General features: G+C 31.1%; 2 protein-coding genes across 5 annotated transcripts; both read right to left on the bottom strand.

The window, feature by feature from the left end:
- Window positions 1-7,789: 7,789 nt before the first annotated feature.
- Window positions 7,790-11,645, bottom strand: LOC100796655 (sphinganine C4-monooxygenase 1). Its single transcript, XM_003517921.5, has 2 exons — window positions 10,276-11,645; window positions 7,790-8,589 (listed from the first exon to the last, which is right to left on the bottom strand). The coding sequence occupies exons 1-2, from the start codon at window positions 10,498-10,500 to the stop codon at window positions 8,035-8,037; spliced, it is 780 nt and encodes a 259-aa protein (XP_003517969.1). The 5' UTR covers window positions 10,501-11,645; the 3' UTR covers window positions 7,790-8,034.
- Window positions 11,646-11,902: 257 nt separating this feature from the next.
- LOC100795599 (origin of replication complex subunit 6) lies at window positions 11,903-20,175 on the bottom strand. Of its 4 annotated transcripts, none has more exons than XR_001387344.3 (10): window positions 19,582-20,175; window positions 19,346-19,497; window positions 19,175-19,255; window positions 18,974-19,085; window positions 18,631-18,693; window positions 18,437-18,524; window positions 18,241-18,311; window positions 16,948-17,044; window positions 16,690-16,869; window positions 11,903-12,307 (listed from the first exon to the last, which is right to left on the bottom strand). XR_001387344.3 is itself a non-coding variant. In XM_006573044.4 (9 exons), exons 1-9 carry the CDS (start codon window positions 19,699-19,701, stop codon window positions 16,790-16,792), a joined length of 864 nt encoding a protein of 287 aa, XP_006573107.1. In that variant the 5' UTR covers window positions 19,702-20,175; the 3' UTR covers window positions 16,604-16,789. The 4 variants fall into 4 exon arrangements, 2 of the variants coding, with proteins under 2 accessions (XP_006573107.1, XP_014628860.1); XR_001387345.3 differs by having other exon boundaries at window positions 16,948-17,041; window positions 19,582-20,172; XM_006573044.4 differs by lacking the exon at window positions 11,903-12,307 and having other exon boundaries at window positions 16,604-16,869.
- Between the last annotated feature and the right edge of the window lie 1,598 nt (window positions 20,176-21,773).

The raw sequence follows: 21,773 nt of genomic DNA, 5'->3' as shown, positions 1-21,773 counted from the left end.
GCCTATGCTGCCAACAATCAGATCAATGGTTACCAACCTCCAGGTTATAATAAATTAAGGACAACATTACTTCAAAATGAGAAGAGACACGTGGAGAACTTGTTACAACCAATTAAAAATGCATGGAGCCAGAAGGGTGTGAGCATTGTTAATGATGGATGGAGTGACCCGCAAAGAAGATCTCTTATTAATTTCATGGCTGTCACAGAGAGTGGACCTATATTTTTAAAGGCCATCGATTGTTCAAATGAGATCAAAGACAAAGACTTCATTGCCAAACTTATGAGGGAGGTAATTATGGAGGTTGGACACTCAAATGTTGTGCAAATAGTGACGGATAATGCAGCCATTTGCAAAGCAGCAGGTTTAATAATTGAGGCTGAGTTTCCTTCCATCTATTGGACTCCATGTGTTGTCCACACATTAAATCTTGCTTTGAAGAACATATGTGCAGCCAAGAATACAGAAAAAAAACAATGTTGTTTATGAAGAATGTTCTTGGATCACCCAAATTGCGGATGATGCAATGTTTGTGAAAAATTTTGTCATGAGTCACTCTATGAGACTATCAATTTTCAATTCATTTAATTCATTGAAATTACTATCCATTGCTCCAACAAGATTTGTCTCCACTATTGTAATGCTTAAGAGATTCAAGCAATTGAAGAAAGGACTCCAAGAGATGGTCATTAGTGACCAATGGTCTTCTTATAAGGAAGATGATGTTGCAAAGGCTAAATTTGTGAAAGATACTTTGTTGGATGATAAATGGTGGGATAAGGTCGATTATATTCTTTCTTTCACTAGCCCTATCTATGATGTTCTTAGAAGAACTGATACAGAAGCTTCATCTCTCCATCTAGTATATGAAATGTGGGATTGAATGATTGAAAAGGTGAAGAATACCATATATCAATATGAGAGAAAGGAGGAGAGTGAAGGATCAACCTTTTATGAGGTAGTGCACTCCATATTAATTGACCGTTGGACTAAGAGTAGCACTCCTCTCCATTGTTTAGCTCATTCCTTAAATCCAAGGTAATTAACTCTATACTTTTTTACTTACCTTTTTTTTAGAATTACATAAATTTTAATCATGTATATATATTTTTTTAATTATAGATATTATAGTCATGAATGGCTAAGTGAAGATTCTAATTGAGTTCCTCCACATCAAGACTTGGAACTCACTCGTGAAAGATTAAAATGCTTCAAGAGGTTCTTTCTTGATGTGAATGTAAGGAGGAAAGTGAATATTGAGTTTGTCAACTTCTCGGATGGAAGAGAAGGTTTTGATGATCTTGATTCTTTAAATGATAGAGGTCAAATGGATCCAAAAGCTTGGTGGCTAGTTCATGGCGTTAATGCTCCAATACTTCAAAAGGTTGCCCTTAAGCTACTTGTGCAACCTTGTTCATCTTCATGTTGTGAAAGGAATTGGAGTACATATTCATTTATCCATTTTTTAAAGAGAAACAAGATGGCACCACATAGAGCTGAAGATTTAGTATTTGTTCATAGCAACCTACGAATTCTCTCAAGGAATACTCCACAATATCATCAAGAGGAAACTAAAATGTGGGATGTAGCCGGAGATGATTTTGGATCACTTGATGATTGTGGTATTCTTGAAATTGTTAGTTTGTCTTTAGATGAACCAGAGTTAGAAGGTGTCTTTTTCAATGATGATTGCTAGTTTGTGGAATTCTTGAAGACTTGAAGATACTAATTCATCAACTTGCTTTATAATTTTTTTTTTTTTTGTAAAGAAACAAAGCGTACAAATTGTATAATGAGGTCTCTTAGTATTTTTTTGTGACTCATTATCATAGGAAAAGTTCTTTTTAGATGATGATGAATATATAAATCTTGATTTTCAATTTAGATCTTTTATACATATCATTCATATTTAATTTTATGTAATTTTATTTTATTTAATTATATATATATATATAGCCGTGTCCGTGTCCTACATTTTAGACATTACAAGTATTCACGTGTCTGTGTTCATGTTGTATCCAGTGTCCGTATCGGTATCGGTGCGATACGGAGTAAATCCTATCTTTAAGAGTGAATCAGTACCTAAAATTGTAATGATTGGTCAACTTAGATGTTGAAATTAATAAAATAGTAAAATATTCCTAAAATTGTACACTATCAATCGATTTATTCCATGAAATTGTAATAGTCGGTTAAACTGGTCTCTAAAATTATAATAGTCAATCAAATGAAAATGCAAAATAATTCCCCAAGCATTAATCAATTTAGTACCTCTGTTATTAGCTAATTTCATTTAACAACATTAAAAGGGTTGAATTCACACATTAAATGCTTGAGACACACAAATGTGGTTGTCATATCACAGTGATGAAAACGACCAAAACGTTGGTGGATAATGTTTCGAGCATAGGTTCGGGCTAAACTTTGAGTTGTTCCAACATCATATTTTTCTTTAAAAAGTATAATTTTTAAAATAGTTATGTGCTAATATACAATTAATTTCTTGAATTAATGGATAATTTTTTGTATAATATGTTATTATATTTGTATTCATAATATTTATCTTAAAATATATCTTTAAAATAAACTTTAATTGTAGTTGTATATTTATTTAATCATACGATTTAAATATATATTATATTAAAATTGATATATTATGTCTATAAATCAGGTTGCAGAAAGCTTTAGCCTATATCGGATCTAATTTCTTAAACCCAAATCCCTCAAGAGTGACTTAGAGCCATACCAATAGAATGAGACACAACAATCACGAGCACCCGGTTTAATTTTACAAGAAAAAATAATTAATCATTTTTTCATTTCAAAAACAACATTTTGTATGGCCTAAGATTGACTCAATTCGCAATGCAATACTCTGAACCTTTATAGTAGGGGTTGAACCCAATATGTCAACCCATTAACTCTTTTTTTGTAGGCAGGTTGAGATCTTTAATTCACTAACTTGTTTCGACTAATTCATGTTTGAATTAGAGTATAATTTAAATTTATAAAAGTAACTCAAGTTTTGCTTTTTTAAAATTGAATTTTCACGTAAAATTTAATTCTCAAACATATGTTTAAGGGGTGATAAAAATGACCTTAAACTGATTTTATTACTCTCAAACATATTTTGGAACACTCCACCGAAAATCAAACATACCTTAACTTATCAAGAAAATAGGTTGAGAGGGACGCGACAAGTCAACTCATTTCTTATAACAGAACATCTAATATTCTTAGTTTATAACATAATTATTAATGATTTGTTTGCTTTTATTTATTTTAGTTTTCTGGACGGAAATAGTTGAAGTCATTAAAATTACTGTTTTGACTTTTATTTTATGATATTGTGGCTTGTAGACAGTGAACTATTGTTAGGTGGTGATAAATTGAAAATATACTTTTGGTAAATGTTAACCGCACTGATTAACTTTTGTTGTGATGCATAAAATATAATTATATTTTTTATGATTTTTTTATGTGTTTCTATAATTTTTAAAATAAATATTTTTTTTAGTTCTTTAATGAAATTCTATACTTTTAAATGCTAATCATACAATTATGCTTTTTTTTATATTTAGATTTTCAAAAGTTTTTCTTTTTCACTTTTTATGACATTTTCTTATAGGACCACATCTATAACTGCATCCAACCAACAAATAGGAGAAAACAAAAATATTATAAAACTAATCATCCATTAAATACAAAGAGGGGGTAATGAGAGGAAATGATGTTCTAACCATTTCTCCTTTTTCTGTGCAATGGATAAAAAAATTCATGCCAGGGAACACTTTTTTAATCATGTGATAATAATAAGTACTTTTTATATCCGGAATAAAGACAACAGGTGTTACCAATGAGGAGCTTCTGATCAGATAAAGTTTCACTATCCAACAGATAACTTTCAAACCTCAATTGGAGAGAATGTCCTTACAGCAACATTCAACTGGCAAAAGCAACACCTTAACATGGCCACCAAGGAATGAAGCTAGCTGTTTTTAATTTTAAAATCACCTCATAAATAAAATGGTTCATCAAGATAATCATCTTTTTTATATCATGCCAATTATCCACAAATCCATACACAGAGATTAGAATCAGTTTAACATGCTAGAAGCCCCTTGCAATTCGATTCTGGTATTCTGCTAAAATCAATGCTTGACTCGATCAAATGAAATTTGATTCATGTCTCAAACGTGAGCATATTTAGTATCTGATTATTAAGTTTTTCTTTGCTAGAAGGAGCCTCCATTCCTTCTAAAATGCAACAATATGAAACTTTTTCTTTCAGCAATTAATGAAGTTTTTCCACATAGGCCACCATAGATAATGTCCAAGCATGCAGCCATGTGATGCCGTGGTCAACAAGCTTTTTATTACTGATAAAGCAAAAGCAGATGAGATATTAATGCCGCAAGATGAGAAGATTTGTATGCAAAATATAATATGATATGTGTCAAATTCAAATTTTGTGAAAAAAAAATATGATTAAAAAAAAATTCTATTAAATATGATTATCAGATTCTCTAAAGGATATCATTATCTTTAAAGTCTATAAATAATATTTCGTAGCAATAACAATAATATGTTAAGAAAAAAGAAATATAATATCATCCTGAGAACTTTATTGCTTGAGCAACCTAGTATGTGGTATAAAATTAAGAGATTAATGGTCCACTCCTATCAATAAATCAGAGTATTAAGCAGGTGTCATTTTTAATGTCTATGCATTATATGTTTTATATATCATGGACTAAAGATGATATTTGTGACCATATATGATTGTCAAGGGCCACGAAAGAGATGATTGCATTAAAGCTCTCTGATTGGACCCCACTAGCTATCATGTTATTAGATACTACACCCAAGGATCAATAAGTATAACAGCAGGTAATCTGTTATGTCAGTATTTCAGTTAGGATATAATGTAATACTAAATAAGAGTCACATGTGTTAACCCTCGTTGATGTGATTTTCAATAATACATTTCATCTTCAATTTTTGTAATAAAAGAGCCTCCTAAACTTGAAAAACTCCACGCAAACATGTCTGGAGATCATATTCTAGACGTCATGTACGTCTAATATCTTTATCATGAACCAAAACAGAGTGAACAAGGTATATCTGTTAGTGGTTAGATGATGAATACGACCCAACATTGTTGATTTATCATTCTAACCACACATTCTCTACACATTTAAGGGTTTTAGATGGATGTCAAAACATAGTTCGTGCTTAATTATGTCAATAATGATTAATGACAAAGAAATGATAATTAAAACCAGCAGTTCTATCCAAAGAAATCACAATTCATAAGAGCACATTAGATGCTCAACAAATCCTTGGCTCTGCATTGTGTTCTGTTTAAAAGTTAAATGATAGTAAATCTTCATTTTAATCCTTCAAAATAGTAATTGTCCGATACAAACTTTTGTATTTGGGTACACGACCCCTATAGTAAAATCTTTATTTCTTTAAATAGAAAAAGATGTAATTCTAAGAGACATGAGAGGGTTTTTCTGTAAATGAAGTGCTATCATTCTTTGTAATTTTTTAGTAAGAGACTCAAGTTCGTAGGATAGACTTGAAGACGATTTTTTTCAAATTTATCCACAAAAACTTTTAAATTCTTATTTCATATAGTACGTATTTGATAAAATGTTTCCATGAACATAAACAAGAATGTAGAACCGTGTTACATTATGTGCTTTCACTATTCCTATCTCTACTATTTTTTGTGTTCCTATCTCTGACCTTTGTTGTGTAGGATTTTTTTTCATCAAATAAAATAACTATTAATGCTCCTCTTCCTTTGCTTCTGACAATATGTTACTATTTTATTAACCAAGTTCAAATTCTCACAAGAAAAGGTGTCTACATTTAGTATCTAAGCGTCTCCAACAAGATTACTTTTGAAAGATGATACTTGTGAGAAAGAAAGAAATATCTATGTATAAATCTGTTTATAATGAATTTCTTGGTAAAACTTTGTTAGATTTGTTATGTCTCTTTAAGTTTTGTTAAGATTGTTAAAATGGGATGTAATGGAGTCAAATAAATAAAATGATATTAGTTGTGAAACTGTTTAAATAAATTAAAATGAAACATAATGAAATTTATTTGATTTTTTCATATAAAATCATAAGTATTGTTTTAAAAAACAACAATTATGCTCCAATATACAGTAGAACTATTATTAACGACAAATCTCTTTTTTTCATATTTAAGATAATTATGTATGCTGAGACTCGAATTCCCTTAATTTATTAATTAGACAAAAATAAAGTATTATTTATTAATCTTCCATTTACTTCTCAAATAATAAAATAAGAAATTAATTCCCATTATAACACAAAATCTTCAAATGATAACATGAAAAGACCCATTAACAAATATCCAAGCTTAGGGATAAATTTCAAGTCAGGACAGCTCCTCCTTAAAATATGATATAGTTTAGAGAGACAAAATGATACTCAAGCAGTCACATCGCATCTCATAAGTCATAAGTCTGTTTACATTGCAACGTGGCAAAAACTATTCTTTTACAATGCAAATAACTTTTTTTTATACTGTATAATAATGGCAACTATATTTTCGTACACAATGACTCCGTTTGTTTATTATTAAGTTTATTATTAAGTATAAGCCTTGCTTCTAAAACTTAAATAAAACTAAAGTGTACCCTTTAGTGATATAAACGAATGGGGATATAGCAAGTTCTTTTAACTAGAGTCAGATTGAGTTTTATGGATTAAAAAAAATATAATTAAAGAAATTCTTTTGATAATTTTTAGTGGAGATTAATTATCAATAAATTAATAGATGTTATAGATGCTTGACACTTATAATAATATAACTCAAAATAAAATAACCACCACGACACTTGAATTTTATTATTCTATAATCAAAAAAAATCTCAAGACAATTTTGGAAATCTCACTACTCTACTCCAAAGTCCAAACCATGGTATTTTTTCATTCATTTTTTGTTGAAAAGATGCTAGTGATTATAATTTAGATAGTAACTACAAGTTTTAGGAAGAGGGCACAAAAGGCAATGGGTCAGAAAAGGCGAAGATTATCAACTTTCCTTTGAAGAGAACATTTTTTTCAGAGAAAGTTTATTTGCTATCATCCCTTGGTGTTGTCATAACAAAACCCTTCAGTAATTACTAACTAATATTTGGTCATACCATATGTATCACTTGATTAAAATACAAAATAACAAAAAAAAATCTATTTAAGCTAGTGTCATCATAGAAACAAGAAGTCTCAGATGGCTTTTTTGTATGGTAAAATTAATTTATAGGTCTCTTAATTATTTAATAACTTTTAATTAGAGAATCTTCTAAATCGTGTTTCCAAAAGAGTGTCTCTTGTGAGAAAAAAAAAAAAGGAAACGAAACACATCAATTTTTTGTTCAATTTTGTGCCTATAGGGTCAGACAGCTCAATTACTTGAGAAAGGAGAAGCTTCAACAATTTTGGCATTTTTTCTCATCATAATACACATCTTCCCCCACAAACAATTAAGAGTACACTAGAATACAAATGGTTAGTGGATACATACATCTATCTCATTCAATCATAAAAATTAAGGGGTCCACCCTGTCCATGATTAGATACAAGTCCATTTACAAATACAACATTCATCAAATAACCGTAGTTAGGCCATAAATTGACCCTGCTAAAAAATGGAACCAGATATACAAAGTCGGTAAAACATATAAAGTATTAGTGATTAGGATACCAAAGATTGCAAGCGTGAGCAAGTTAAACAAGGCAAGACATCAGGGATACCAGGTATGACTATTGAGTGTAGCAGCAAGCAATACAAGGGTGAAAATCAAATGGTAATAGGTAGCACCTCAATTTCCTTTATTATGTCTATCTAGTATGGACATAAGGGAAACAAAAATATCGAACAGGACACATCAAATGTATATATACAGGCATCACAAGAGAAAGGAGAAGCTGCTCATAACAAGGGAAAACAATACTAGTACAGATAAAGAATGCTCATCAAGCAAAAAAGTTAATCATCCTTGTAATCTTTGCAAGGTCTAGTTTCAAAACCACCACCTTCCCTCTCCTCCAACGTGTATGGCATGTAGGTACCCAAGATTTTGTCCCACATAACGAAGAATGGCTGCGAGAAGTTGTACTTGTTGCCATAGAGCTGGTGATGTACATCATGGTAGGCTGAGTTGTTTTTGAAAAAGATGTGGAAAAGGTTCCCGGGGAGCAATAACCCGCAGTGATCATCCACTGTTTTAATGGTGGCAAAGGAGAAGAAGAAGATGGAGGCTCGAGGACTCATCCCAGAGAGTAGGAAAGATAATGCCCCACCAACAGTGTCATTCAGAAGCCCCTCGATAGGGTGATTGTAAAGAGCTCCATACGAATAGGGTACAATGAGTCTGTGATGTAGAGAGTGGATATGTTTGTAAAGGAATTTGTTGTGATGCATGTATCTGTGCATAAAGTATTGCCATGCGTCCATTATAAGCATAGCAGTAACAAATTGCCTTGCTAAAACAAGTAGAGAAGTATTCTGGCTTGTAGTATTTTGGCCGTCACTTCCTGTCAGCTACACAATAACAAAGACCCAATTACAATTTTGTTATCCAGAACCAATCCTAATTTTGCAATAATTCATCATATTCAACACAAAAAGTACAAGTGGATCAACAAATTCCCTGATAAAATGTTACACAAGATTTAGCAAGACAACACTCCATAGTAAATGCACACCTTTAAATGGGTTAAAATGTTTGCATAGTCAGTCAATGTTAGTAACTATCTCCACTACTTTTTTTTTGCAATTTTTAAAAAGGAAGAACAGCTTGCAGTAACCTTTAGTGTACCAAACCAAATCCTTATTCACATTATTTTTTTGGCTACTTACAAATGTAAATCTCACATTTTTAAGGAGGTATCAATGGTATACTATTAAATTTGATTTGGTACAAAATTAGGCATTTGATTCTTTGGTGTAAGGCCCATGGCCTTTTTAACAGGTCTTGCTAACAGATATATTGATTAATCGGGTTGCTAATGAATTTCTCCTTTTTCATTGATGTTTTCTATCATGTTCTTATGATAAGGAGGATTCCTTATTCTCCCATCAACTTGTTATTTTTTTCTGTCTTAATGAATTTCTTGTTCTATCAAAGAATTTTTTTGGTATGAGAGCACACATATCCTCCACAGGAGGTAATTGTGGAGGCAACCTAGCACAAATCAGGTAAGACCACTCTTCCTCTAAATATTTAATTCAATATGACTTGATAACCATGCAATAAAGGAAACAGTTTTTTAATGAGTATTTAAATAGTCAACTCCCTTTGTTTTCCATGGCATATTTAAAAGCAAAAGTTAAGTATAAAGCAAACAGTTTCTCAGTATCATCCAAACTGGATTATTGTTCTCTAATATTTTACTTTACTCAATAAAGAGAAAGGTTAGTTCATTGGTTTTGAAAGTCAACATACTCCACTCAAACAGCAAATAAGCGACCAATCCATTAGGATAGAATTTATTTATTAGGGGAACAGAACACTATCAGTATATAATGACATCCCTGAGGACTTAAAAAATTATAAAGATAAAACCAAGAGACCATATGTACTCTTAGTCAGGGGAAGCGAAGGACACTAAAAGAAACATTTTGCATTCGAGCTCAGTAACCTAATCCTTTTGAAGGGAAGGAACTCATTTTTGGTTCATAACATATTTGCTACCATTAAGAAAAACGCCTATAAGTATAACCCATTAAAGTATCTATAACCACAAACCCTCCCTTATGAAGTAGCCTACGATAAACATATAGCTCAAACAACAATTTAATCACACACGCATTAAATTCTCAACCTCTAATAGAAGATTGAGTACTAAACTCACATAAACCAAATAGCAACAAAACCTTATCATAATCAACAATGACATAATACCATTATCACACACCAAACTAGACAAATTAGGTAAGAGCACACATAGTATTTGCAAATGAGGATTATTTGTGACGTAATAAACACAACAAAACCAAAAATAACGAAAACACTTTGTTAGGTGTCTAGTGTCTACCAATCCTCAAATAACATAAAGGAGCCAAAACAAAAACTTATTGAGCAATCAAACCTCTCAGAAGCTGTTTTAGCAATACAAAACTGACTCAATTAATGCAACTTCTAATAAACAGCCATTCAGAAATAAAATTAAGCATGAAAAAAAAAACCAAACCTCTTAGAAACTTATCACACCTCAAAAAACTTACCGCAAACAAGAGGGTTGCAACCACAGCCTGAACTAGCTGTTGGAGGAGAACACCTTTAACCACAGCACCCTTTGACACCAAATTTTTTTCATCCTCTTCCTGCTTCGAATGTAACCGATAATTCTCAGCAAACAACCCCAGAACAACGTAAATCCCAGAATAAATCCAGTAAACAACTAATGGCACAAAAGTGCCTAATATCTCATCAGAAACCCCCAAATCCATTTTCCACCACCCCAGAAGAAGAAAAAAATCAAAATTTTCTCGTCGATTTGATTTAACAACCACCAACCAGACCCAAAATTTGAATCAATTCCAAAAGCCCAAGAAACAAGGGAATCGGTACCAAATGAAGAAACCCTAATTTTAAAAGCAGAAAAAAATTGAATCTCTCACTCCTCTTGTTCCTCCAACCCCAAATGATTAATTGGTTCAGCCAGCAACCCCAATTATAAAAACGGACCAATTAAATAATGGGTAGGTACGTAATCAGAGTTTTAGGGTTCCAAGCAGAAGGAAGATTCCAAAGAGAGAGAGAATGTTGAAATTGGTTGCAGGTGACTCTTCACGCTTTGGGAAAGAAAATATCGTGCGATCGTGTGCCTGACGGTGTAGGATACTATCATGGTTCACTCACACGTGTCAAAAGACAGGCGTGGTTGTCATGGTGAAACGGGTTGTGATTGGTTGGGATAGGGGGTTTGTGTGGTTGCGTCCGCAGAGGATTGTGGCCGTGGGCTTTATGGGATCATCGAAACGACGCCGGTTTTGACCGGTTAAGGTGGGGAACCTGTTTTGAATGTGTGGCCGTTGGAGTTGACACAGAGTCAGTCAGTTATGATGCGCGACAAATAACGAAGGACAAGTGAATCGGAACGGATGCTTCTTTTAAATTTTTGCATATCAAAATTTTCAAACTTAAAACATGCTTCCAAATTAAGAAAAGAGTTTTTTTTGGTACAAAATTTAATTTCTATTAGTATATATATAACTTTAAAATTATTTGATATTTTGTTGCTTTTTATCTGTCTTTTTAAGAAATCAATAAATACAATAAACTTTTTATTCTAATAAAATTGTTATGAAATTTCCTATTTCGCTCATTTTTATTTCCTCTCTACTATAAATGTATGTGTAAATTAAGTAAAGAAAAAAAATAAAAATATAATAATTGATAAAAGAGTATTTAATATGCTCTTGAATTTTGCAATAGGAACAAAAATTGCCTCAAAATCCGACAATTGAAAAGGAAAACAGAGAGTAGTATTATGTAATTTCTACAAATATTAAAGTTATTTGATATTTAAAATTATTATAGTTAGTATTTTAGCTTGTGTGTTTTTATTTTTGAGAAGCTTTTAGCTTGTGTTTTGCAATATAACTGTTTATTTTTTTCATAATTAAAAATTATAATAATATTTAGTAATATATAAATTATATTATAATTAAAAAAATTGAACATATAAATAATATTTTACACTTAAAATGAATAATTTAAATTGTTATTTAAAATTAGTTAACTATTGACATTTAAAAAAGTATTAAAATTTAATTTAAAAATAAAGATAAAAAAAGTTCTACTGAAATAGATAAACCGGCAAGAAGATCACGTATTTGAATAAAAATATTTAAGTAAATGATTATGCATAAGTGATTAATCTCATGAAATAAAAATTAAATGTTCAAATTCTATTCGAATTTGATCATTGACAGAAATTCTTGATAAAATTTTATTTAGCTTGCGATCAAACTATAAATTAACCATGTTCTCGTTCTCTTTATAAAATGAGGATTAACACACAAAAATAAGAATAAAAATTAAAAAGATGATTGAGAAAAGAAATTACAGGTATTAGATCCGGACACAGCTACAAAACATAACTTCTAGAAATTTATAAACCGAGACGCCCATAGTTGTTTGTTTTTCCGGGGGCTCCCAAGTGACAACAGAATATTTTGAACGAGTTTAAGGTGATCCAGGGGTCAAATACTCAACTCTGAAACCTTGTCCAAGACGTCAGAACGCGACCTTCTGGCAAATTTGGAAGATTTTGACTTCAATCCCAAAAATTTTGTTAACCAACAACAAGCTAATGCATATCAAAGACTTTTGTCCCTCTTAATATTTATATTTTATACATTACTTGTAAATACTCCCAACTGTGCATTACATATCAAACTCCAACTGTTTAACGTATAGATAGAGTTATTTAAGTTGTAAAGAATCATTTTGTATATCAATAATGTCAATAATCACGTTTCCAGCTATGCTATCAACATTATCATGCATGTCTCCAGATATATCCATTTAAAATTCAAACAAAATAGAAAGTCAAATCGTTATGTCAAGTAAAAATGTATATATACATGAACTATCTTCGCGTATGTAAATGTTTAACTAGTCATCACCCGTTTGGAAGCTATATAAACACCAATAAAGTTAAAAGAAATGGCAGTCTGTACAGAGTTGTGTTGGTAAATATTTGTGTTTTAATTTAAAATTTATAAATATATATTAATTATATTTTATAAAATAATATTTATTTTAAATTCTTTTAAAATTTTGTTTTAATGAGTCAAACTAGTTTGTTATATTTGTTGTAATTGGTTTTTCAACGGTCATATTCCTAACGGTCATATTTTGTTGTTGCAAAATGCCTATAAATATCTCTTTCCTCTTTTCTAGAAATGATAGACTGAGAGCTCTGATTTCTTTCTGTCAAAAATTTATCTCTTTCTTTTCCTATACAAAACTTAATTTTTGTGAGAACAAGAGCATTGGTGTTCATAAGGTTCGGGGATCCTTTCGCTGCACACGACCGGAACCAACGGATTGTCGTATCTTGGGAGAGGAGCGCAATCAGAATTTCTTACCCGTGCAGTACGGGCGTTTTCTCTCTAAGGATAGCGTTTACGCGCTTCAACCCAGACTATTTAATTCTTTCCCTTGATTTAATTTTTCCTTGTGCTCATTGTATGATATAATGCATTATTTATGTATTGTCAATTAAATTTATTTTGCTAATGTTATTTTGTTATTTAATTCAAGACTGTGCATTTTCTTCGTATTTATTTTCCTTCATTTTTTATTTTATTTTCCAACAGTCTTAGAGAGAAAATTGTTTTAGAGAGAAAAGCGTTATCACTTTCTTCTTGCATAGTCTTTTCTACACTAGTATTTTGTTTTATCAAAAATGTCTGTCGTCAATATGATTGAATTCCTTTCTAGTAAGCATGAAAAATTAATGGATGAAAATGCAATGCATTATGTTCCATTAAAAATGTTTTTATTATATTATTTAATTCCTGAAATTTTAAATTAGTATGAGATTGTTGAAAAATATTTTCTTTGTCAATTATATTTTTGTTTAAGATAAAATGCTTTTAGAATTAGTTTATGTGAAAAACTAAAAATATCTCACTACTTCCATTCCTGCCTTAGGAAGTTATCTTTTACTTGATCAAATGATCCTGTGAACACAAGTCTTTAAAATCAAGACATTTGTTGTTAGATTTTTTAATTTTTATTGTTTAACGTTATTATTATTATTGCAAATATTTTGTTGTTACATGTTGACTGATTGTCTCTTTATATATAACTCATTGATAAAACATAAAAACAATAAAATAAACACTTTGGTGAAGCTTTATATTTTGTTTGTCGTATTCTTAATAGAGTACCTTATAAAAAAAAATTAAAAAAAAAATCTTTATGAGTTATGGAGAAAAAGAGAACCAAATCTGAAATATCTTAAAGTGTGGGCGTGTCTAGTAAAAGTTAATATCCCTATTAATGAGAAAAGAAAAATTGAAAAAAAATGTTAATTGTATTTTGTTGGATATTTTTTACATAGTACTACTTATAGATTCGTAGTTGTTAATTCAGAAGTGACTAAAATTTATAATGTTACTATTATGTAATCTAGAGATGTCACTTTCTTTGAAAAATTTTTTCCTTAAAAAAATAAATTGTTAAATCTTTATATGATTTGAAACAAGCTCCAAAGCAATGACACACAAGTTTGATCAAGTTATTCTTTCGTATGATTTTCAAATTAATGATAGTGATAAATGTGTGTATGTGAAACAATTTAATAATAATGAACGTATCATTTTGTGTTTGTATCAGGATAACATATTGATATTTGGTAGTAAATGAATTTCATAAATGATGTGAAGTTTTTCTTGTCTAGAAATTTTGATATGAAAGACCTTGGTTGTGTAGATGTGATTTTGGGTATTAAGCTTATAGAGAAAAATGATGGTATGATTTTTTACCCAATCTTATTATGTTGAAAAGCTATATATTAAAGAAGTTTAATTATTTTGATGTGAAACATGTTTCTACTCCTTATAACTCATCCATCAAGTTAAAGAAAAATTTGAGTAAAGGATTTTCTTCACATAAATATTCTCAAAGTATTGATTCCTTATTGCATTTGACAAACTTCTCTAGGCCAGACATTGCATATGCAGTTGGTAGATTAGGAAGGTATACTAATAATCCTGATCATTCTCATTGGATTGCATTAGAAAGAGTTTTTAGATACTTAAAAGGAATCATCAATTATGACATTCATTATACATGTTTTCCTGCAGTAATTGAGGGGTTTAATGATGCAAATTGGATTTCTGATTCTGATGAAACAAAATCAACAAGTGGTTATGTTTTTACTTTAGCTAGTGGTGTAGTATCATGAAAATCTGCTAAACAAACTATTATTTCACGTTCTACTATGGAAGCATAAATTATTGATTTAGATACTGCTACTAGTGAGGCTGAGTTTCTTAAAAATTTGTTATGTGATCTACCATTGTTGAATAAGCTTATACCTCCAATTCCAATGCATTGTAATAGTCAAATTGCTATATCTAAAGTGACTAGCAAAATTTTAATGAAAAAAGAAGACACTTAAGAGTAAGACATAAGTCTATAAGAAATTTGATTTCTCATGTTGTCATTTCTCTTGACTTTGTCAGGTCAGAAAATAATATTGCGGATCCGCTTACAAAAGGGTTGACGCGTCAACAAGTACTTGAGTCATCGAGGGGAATGGGATTAAAGCCCATTATTTAGTTACAACAATGGACACCCGTCTCCGTGTGATTGGTGATCCCATGAATGGAGTTCAACGGGTAACAACGAAATTGTTTGTTGACTAAAGTACACCAAAATGAAATTTGACGGAGTTGTTCCGTTTCTCATTCCTATGACGAGGTGTATTATAAATTGTGGCAATATTAAGGTTGAGGTATTTATATATGTGTATTTTTGGTTAAAAAATACCTCTTAATGAATCCGATGACAATTATTGTAGGGGTGGAGGTCACAACTCACTCTTTGAGGATTCACCTAGTGAGTGTGGTGGTGGGACCGCCACTGTGAGATTTGGGCTAATCTCTAAGTGACACTCACGAAACAAGATACAAGCGCAAGGCCGTGTAACACGCTACCACTGATTAGAACCTAATTGAACGCCAATATTGTAGGAGTTGTGTACTAAAGTCCGGCTAAAGAATATGTAGTTCAAGACAATCAAGTCACTACATTTTTCTCGGATGGAAGTTCATAAACACTAGGTATAAGGCTCAAACCCAGAAGGTTCCTTATACCGAAATACAATATCACATGCTCTTTCTCTTATGTTTTTATACAAATTATCTTTTAGAAAATATATTTTAAAATTTTAAATTATGTGGGAGAATGTTGGTAAATATTTGTGTTTTAATTTAAAATTTATAAATATATATTAATTCTATTTTATAAAATAATATTTATTTTAGATTCTCTTAAGATTTTGTTTTAATGAGTCAAACTAGTTTGTTATATTTGTTGTGACAACTGTAGGTTGGTTTTTCAACGGTCATATTTCTAACGGTCATATTTTGTTGTTGCAAAATGCCTATAAATATCTCTTTCCTCTTTTCTAGAAATGATAGACTGAGAGCTCTGGTTTCTTTCTGCCAAAAATTTATCTTTCTTTTTCTATACAAAACTTAATTTTTGTGAGAGCAAGAGCATTGGTGTTCATAAGGTTCGGGGATTCTTTCGCTACACACGATCGGAACCAACGGGTTGTCGTATCTTGAGAGAGGAGCGCAATCAGAATTTCTTACCCGTGCAATGGGAGCATTTTCTCTCTAAGGATAGCGTTTACGCACTTCAACCCAGGCTATTTAATTCTTTCCCTTGATTTAATTTTTCCTTGTATGATATAATACATTATTTATGTATTGTCAATTAAATTTATTTTACTACTGTTATTTTGTTATTTAATTCAAGACTGTGCATTTTCTTCGTATTTATTTTCCTTCATTTTTTATTTTATTTTCCAGCAAGTTCTTGGTGTAAACTAATGCTTTGGAAATTTCCAAAAAGGACAACTTTTAACAAAATTGAGTTCTATTCCATACCAATATCAGTTGATGTCATCTTTCTTCATTCTTTCTTTTTTCCCAATGAGCTGAACTTCCACCAAAATCATATTTGACCATAAAACACAGCAATACCATCTCACATTGCCTCCAACTCTTGATTATCGGAAGCTTTGTTGAGAAAGTTGAGACTAGTCTGTCTGGTTCGCTTGCAAGGCGCTAAAAAAACAAACAAATAGGATCAACTATCTTTGGCTGTTGGCAAGTAAGGAGAAAATGCAAGAATTATCTCAGTACCTTTCTTGTTTTGTTCATTGGATGCAAGCACAGAAGATTTCCATTTCTCAAAATCACGTTTTTCCATTTTCTTGGCTTTTTTATAACTTGAAAGCTGCTACACAACAAATGTTGGTTGAAATCCATAGTCAATTGTAGCAACATAAAAATGAAGACTTCATTATTCTTAAAAGTTGGAAAAGCCACTTTAAAGCAAATATCTGTGCAAAATACTTAAACAAATATACCCCTTCAAGCTTCAGAACATAATCATAATGGTGAGACTTGAGAGCAAATAGAGCAATAGAGGGATCGAAAGGCAGGGTATGCTGATCTTGTATTTAACCTTGACTATCTTCATTTTTTAAACAAAATACTAGACGGAGAGTAAATTGTGGTGAATTTATTTTGAAGAACATAAAGAATTCAACTGCTTCGGATGTATAAATTTAAACCCTTAATTATGCAATATTGAGTTCTTTTTTTCCAAATTGAAATTATTATAACTTGGTAGAATGAACTAACGAAGACCCTTTGCTAAATAGAGAGGACACCCTACAATGAGCAAATGTAGTTCAAATGCTTATAAATACTGAGTATAATCTTAAAGGTGAAACATTGAAGAGACACCTAACTTAATTCCCCAGTTAGCCTTATGTAGTATACTATGCATCCACTATCCCACAGCAAGTGAAGGAATAACTAGAAAAGGCAAGCCTCTCTATCAGATGTTGGATTGAAATTACAAGAGGACCTAGGTAACAATTAATCATTATAATAAAGCTATACTAAATAGAACACTGCATCTATATTTGGAATTAGAAATGATAGTTAATGGTTACACTATAGAAGCAAAAAGAGAAAATGAGAAACAAAATCAAGTCAATTTTAGACGGATTCTAAGTTTTTGCTACTAAAACCCAGCATTACAATACGGAAGAAATGGTTACAAAATAATCAAGAGCTATGATTAATGTGTTGTGTCAAACTTGGATAAAACCAAGAAAAGCTGAACCTCAAAAAATGACTAAAAAAATAATTAGGTAGAGCTACACAGAGAGCACATTCCTGATTTTTCATACTTGGATTTTTTTTTATCAACCAACATTAGTTTTTAGTTTTTAGTTTTTAGTTTTTAGTTTTTAGTTTTTGTTAGAATGTTGGTGAAGGGGGTTCGAAAGGAACAATATATTTATGCAGTGCCTGATTGAATTTAGTGAGGAACAGCTTCCTGAAAAATTTTAGAGATAACAAAACAGTTTGCCAAGGAAACAAAAATGCTAGTAAGCTACAAAATAAGCTAGACATTAGTACCTCTGGACCATCATCGGATGAATAACCACCATCCTCAGCTTTCCTTTTACTTGGCAAAACATCAAGCAAATCTGCAGAGGGAGAGAAAAAAAAAACTGCTCAATGCAAAAAATAGATAAATAATGAACAAAATAGCCCACTTTTATCAATGCATGGATGCATTATGATCAACAACCGAATGGGAAAAGATATATACCTCGATTTGACTGCACTTGCTTAGGATCCTTCTTTTCCTTCGCAACCCCAAAAACATCATGGCACAAATCCTTCATAGTAGCAGAAACCTACAGCAAAGCCATTCACAACCCATTTAAAATCACAAACACTAATCACAAAACAAATAAAATCATCTCACGTTAAAATTCACTAAACGTACGATACAACACTTACACTAGAAAACTCAGATTCAGATGTACCACAGAGCTCAATTAACTTAAGTTTGTCCACTTTAAGCTGCAAAACAAACACAACCACAGCTTTAACCAATGCAAAAGAACAGTTCATGTCACACGAATACAGTTACTGCAGCTACAATTGTGGACACAATACCATCACAAAAAACCCTAAAACTATAACATCGTAACCACAATTGCTGTTGCAAACCGTTTTCAAAAACCTTATACTCTAAACTACTTAATAATGTTATCATTCCTATGCAACCAATCTTAATATATTGAGCATTATACTTTGATCATCTATGTGATATCGTAATCAGTTGTTCTGTTTAAGGTACCTTGTGTTTCTTAGCACATAGATAAAAAGCGACAGCAGTGAACACTGGACGCGTGAAATCAGCGCTTGCACGACGAGAAGCCGGCAACGACGAAACAAACCGATCCTTATATCTGCAGAGAAAGATCAGACAGTTCAGCAAAACACATTAGAGTTTGGATGGCGTTATAGCATTTCATCAAACACGTGGCGGATAACTCACAATTTAAGACCGTCGCGAACTAGAGTAATAATGCGAACGCAACCAAACTGAATCGCCAATTCCCTCACATCTAACTTCATCCTGAAATCACCAAACAAACACTTTGTTAAGTGAATAAAGAATAAGGAAAGAAAGAAAAGTTGAACAAATAGAAAGTGAAGGAAAACGAACTTGACGCCAAGGCCGTTGTGGAGTGAATTGTAGGATCTGATGTAAGCTCTTTCGGACATTCCGCTCAGCCTCGCCGCAGAGGATCGGTCGAAGAGAATGCTGAGTCTCATGGCGGCGATTTCCAAGCATATGATAGATTTTGCAACCTCGCCCTGTGAACGCAAAACAAAGAGTTTCAGAATTGAATCGAATAAAATGGAACCGAACAGAACGGAAGGGAAGGAAAAGGGACTTACGACTCCAATGACGGAGGAATCGAACTGGACTTCGCAGAGGCGACGGAGCTCGGCAGCTTTCCGTACAACGAGTTTGGAATCGGAGAGACCGAGCTTCTTGGCGAGCTCGGAAACGTCCATTTTGAGGTTTGAATCCCAAACGCGACGCTAAGTCGATTTTGGCGTTTGCATTTTGAAGGGAGAAATGGCGGGAAAATGAGGGAGGAGATTGTGGGAAAGAAATAGTAGATGATGGATTATCGCCACCTTTTGAATATTCGCGCCCGCGCAGTTTGCCGGGAAAAGTTTCGTTTGGCGCCCTCAGCTTCCGAAATCATTCACGGAAAATACTTTACGGTAGTTTTTATTTTGGGTAATAAAAGTTTATACATATTTTTTAATTTGACTACAGCTTGATTCAATAAATGTCTAGCAAACATTTATGAGTCCTTGAATTGAACTTCTAATCTCACAATAGTGATTGATTTAGCTATTGTAAAATAATAAAAAAAATCATTATTTTATTCAATGGATGTTTTTTTAAGAAAAAAGTATTAAACATTTTAGAACAAGTAGATTTTTTTACTTCCGTTGATTTTATAATCAATTTTAAAAAAGGATTGTAGAAATATATATATATATATATATATATATATATATATATATATAATAGTTTATTATATAATTTGTATACTAAAATATCAATTTAAAAAATTACATAACAAATAAAATGTTACTACTTAATATTATCATTAGATCAAAATTCTAGTTTCATAGCTGCCGTTAACTTGATTGTTCTAAAATATTTTGTAAAAAAAATGATTAAATATTATATAACCATTAAAAAAATTAATATTTTTACAACTGACATTTATTTTATTTAATGCAAATTCATTGATTTTATTCAACAAAAATCTAATAGAGTTTTCTTTCCTCTTGTTGATTTTATAATCAATTTTAAAAATAAATTATACAGATATATGTAGACATATATAACAATATTTTATTTAATTTCTATACTTAAATATTAATTTTAAAAAAAATTATATAACAAATAAAATGTTTTTTACGTGATATAACAAATAAAATATTACTACTTAATAATATCATCATTATTTATCATTAATAGTAATTAAAAGGCAATTCATCCAATTATGTCAAAGTTTTTTAAATGATTAAATCATATCGGTTGTTGTGAAATTAAAGCATAACTAAAAAATATTAAAGTGAAGTTTGAAACCATTTTTTTGAAGACTGTAGAGATATTTCCAAAAATGTCTGCAAAGGCTTAAAAGTTTCCAAAAATGTATACAGGACACAAAATTTATTTCTAATAATACTCTTATCTACTTCCTTTTATATATATAAAGATATTGTTAGCAAATATCAACATACACATTCTTATTTTTTAGTATAAGTGTTTCTGCAAATTATAACTTAAGAATATTTTAAAATATATTAATCATGTAACTTTCTAACATACTCCTCCTACTAAAAAATAGGAGTTTGTACCTTAACAAATCACTATGTATATAAGACATTGTGTTACCTCATCCTAAAAAAATAGAAATGTTTAAGTTTGCAAATCCCCTACACACATATATAAGTAGTATTGTGATTTCCAACGTAGAATTGACAATATCTAAAGCTTTTGAAGCACTGTAGGACAGGTGCATGTTGCTGAATGGAACTATGTTTTCAATTCCTTTGTAGTTCTTTTTCTATCTTTAGTAAAATGTGATTTGTTCTTTGAATTTCTTCAACCTTTGTCCAATGTTCACTTGATTTTAATTTATAGAATGAGCAATTTAGATGGTATTATTGTTTTGTCTGATAAAGCAGAATGTTAAATGCAATTTATAAGTATATATTTATCAGTAAATTGGCATTCATTCCTGCAACTCAATACAATTAAACCTATTGTATCTATGCTAAATAAGAACTTAAAATGAACTATATAAAATTATTTAATTGCACGAATGAAATTATATTCATCTAAGAGCTTCAATTATTTGAATTACGCAGCAATTTTATGAACGCTGTTGAGGCAATTTATTTTTGGAGTTTGCAATGACATTTTGCAAGGACACAATGTGAGATGTGTTCTCTTATCTGACATTTTCCCAAGCGGCTGGTGGGGAATACGAGATTTGAACATGCAATGGATATATTTGCAAGGGTGATCATGATCAAATTTAATTACTAGCTAGATA

Source organism: Glycine max, chromosome 1 (assembly GCF_000004515.6).
Source record: "Glycine max cultivar Williams 82 chromosome 1, Glycine_max_v4.0, whole genome shotgun sequence".
Classification (NCBI taxonomy): Eukaryota; Viridiplantae; Streptophyta; class Magnoliopsida; order Fabales; family Fabaceae; genus Glycine; species Glycine max.
This window is presented reverse-complemented; position numbering and strand designations above follow the sequence as displayed.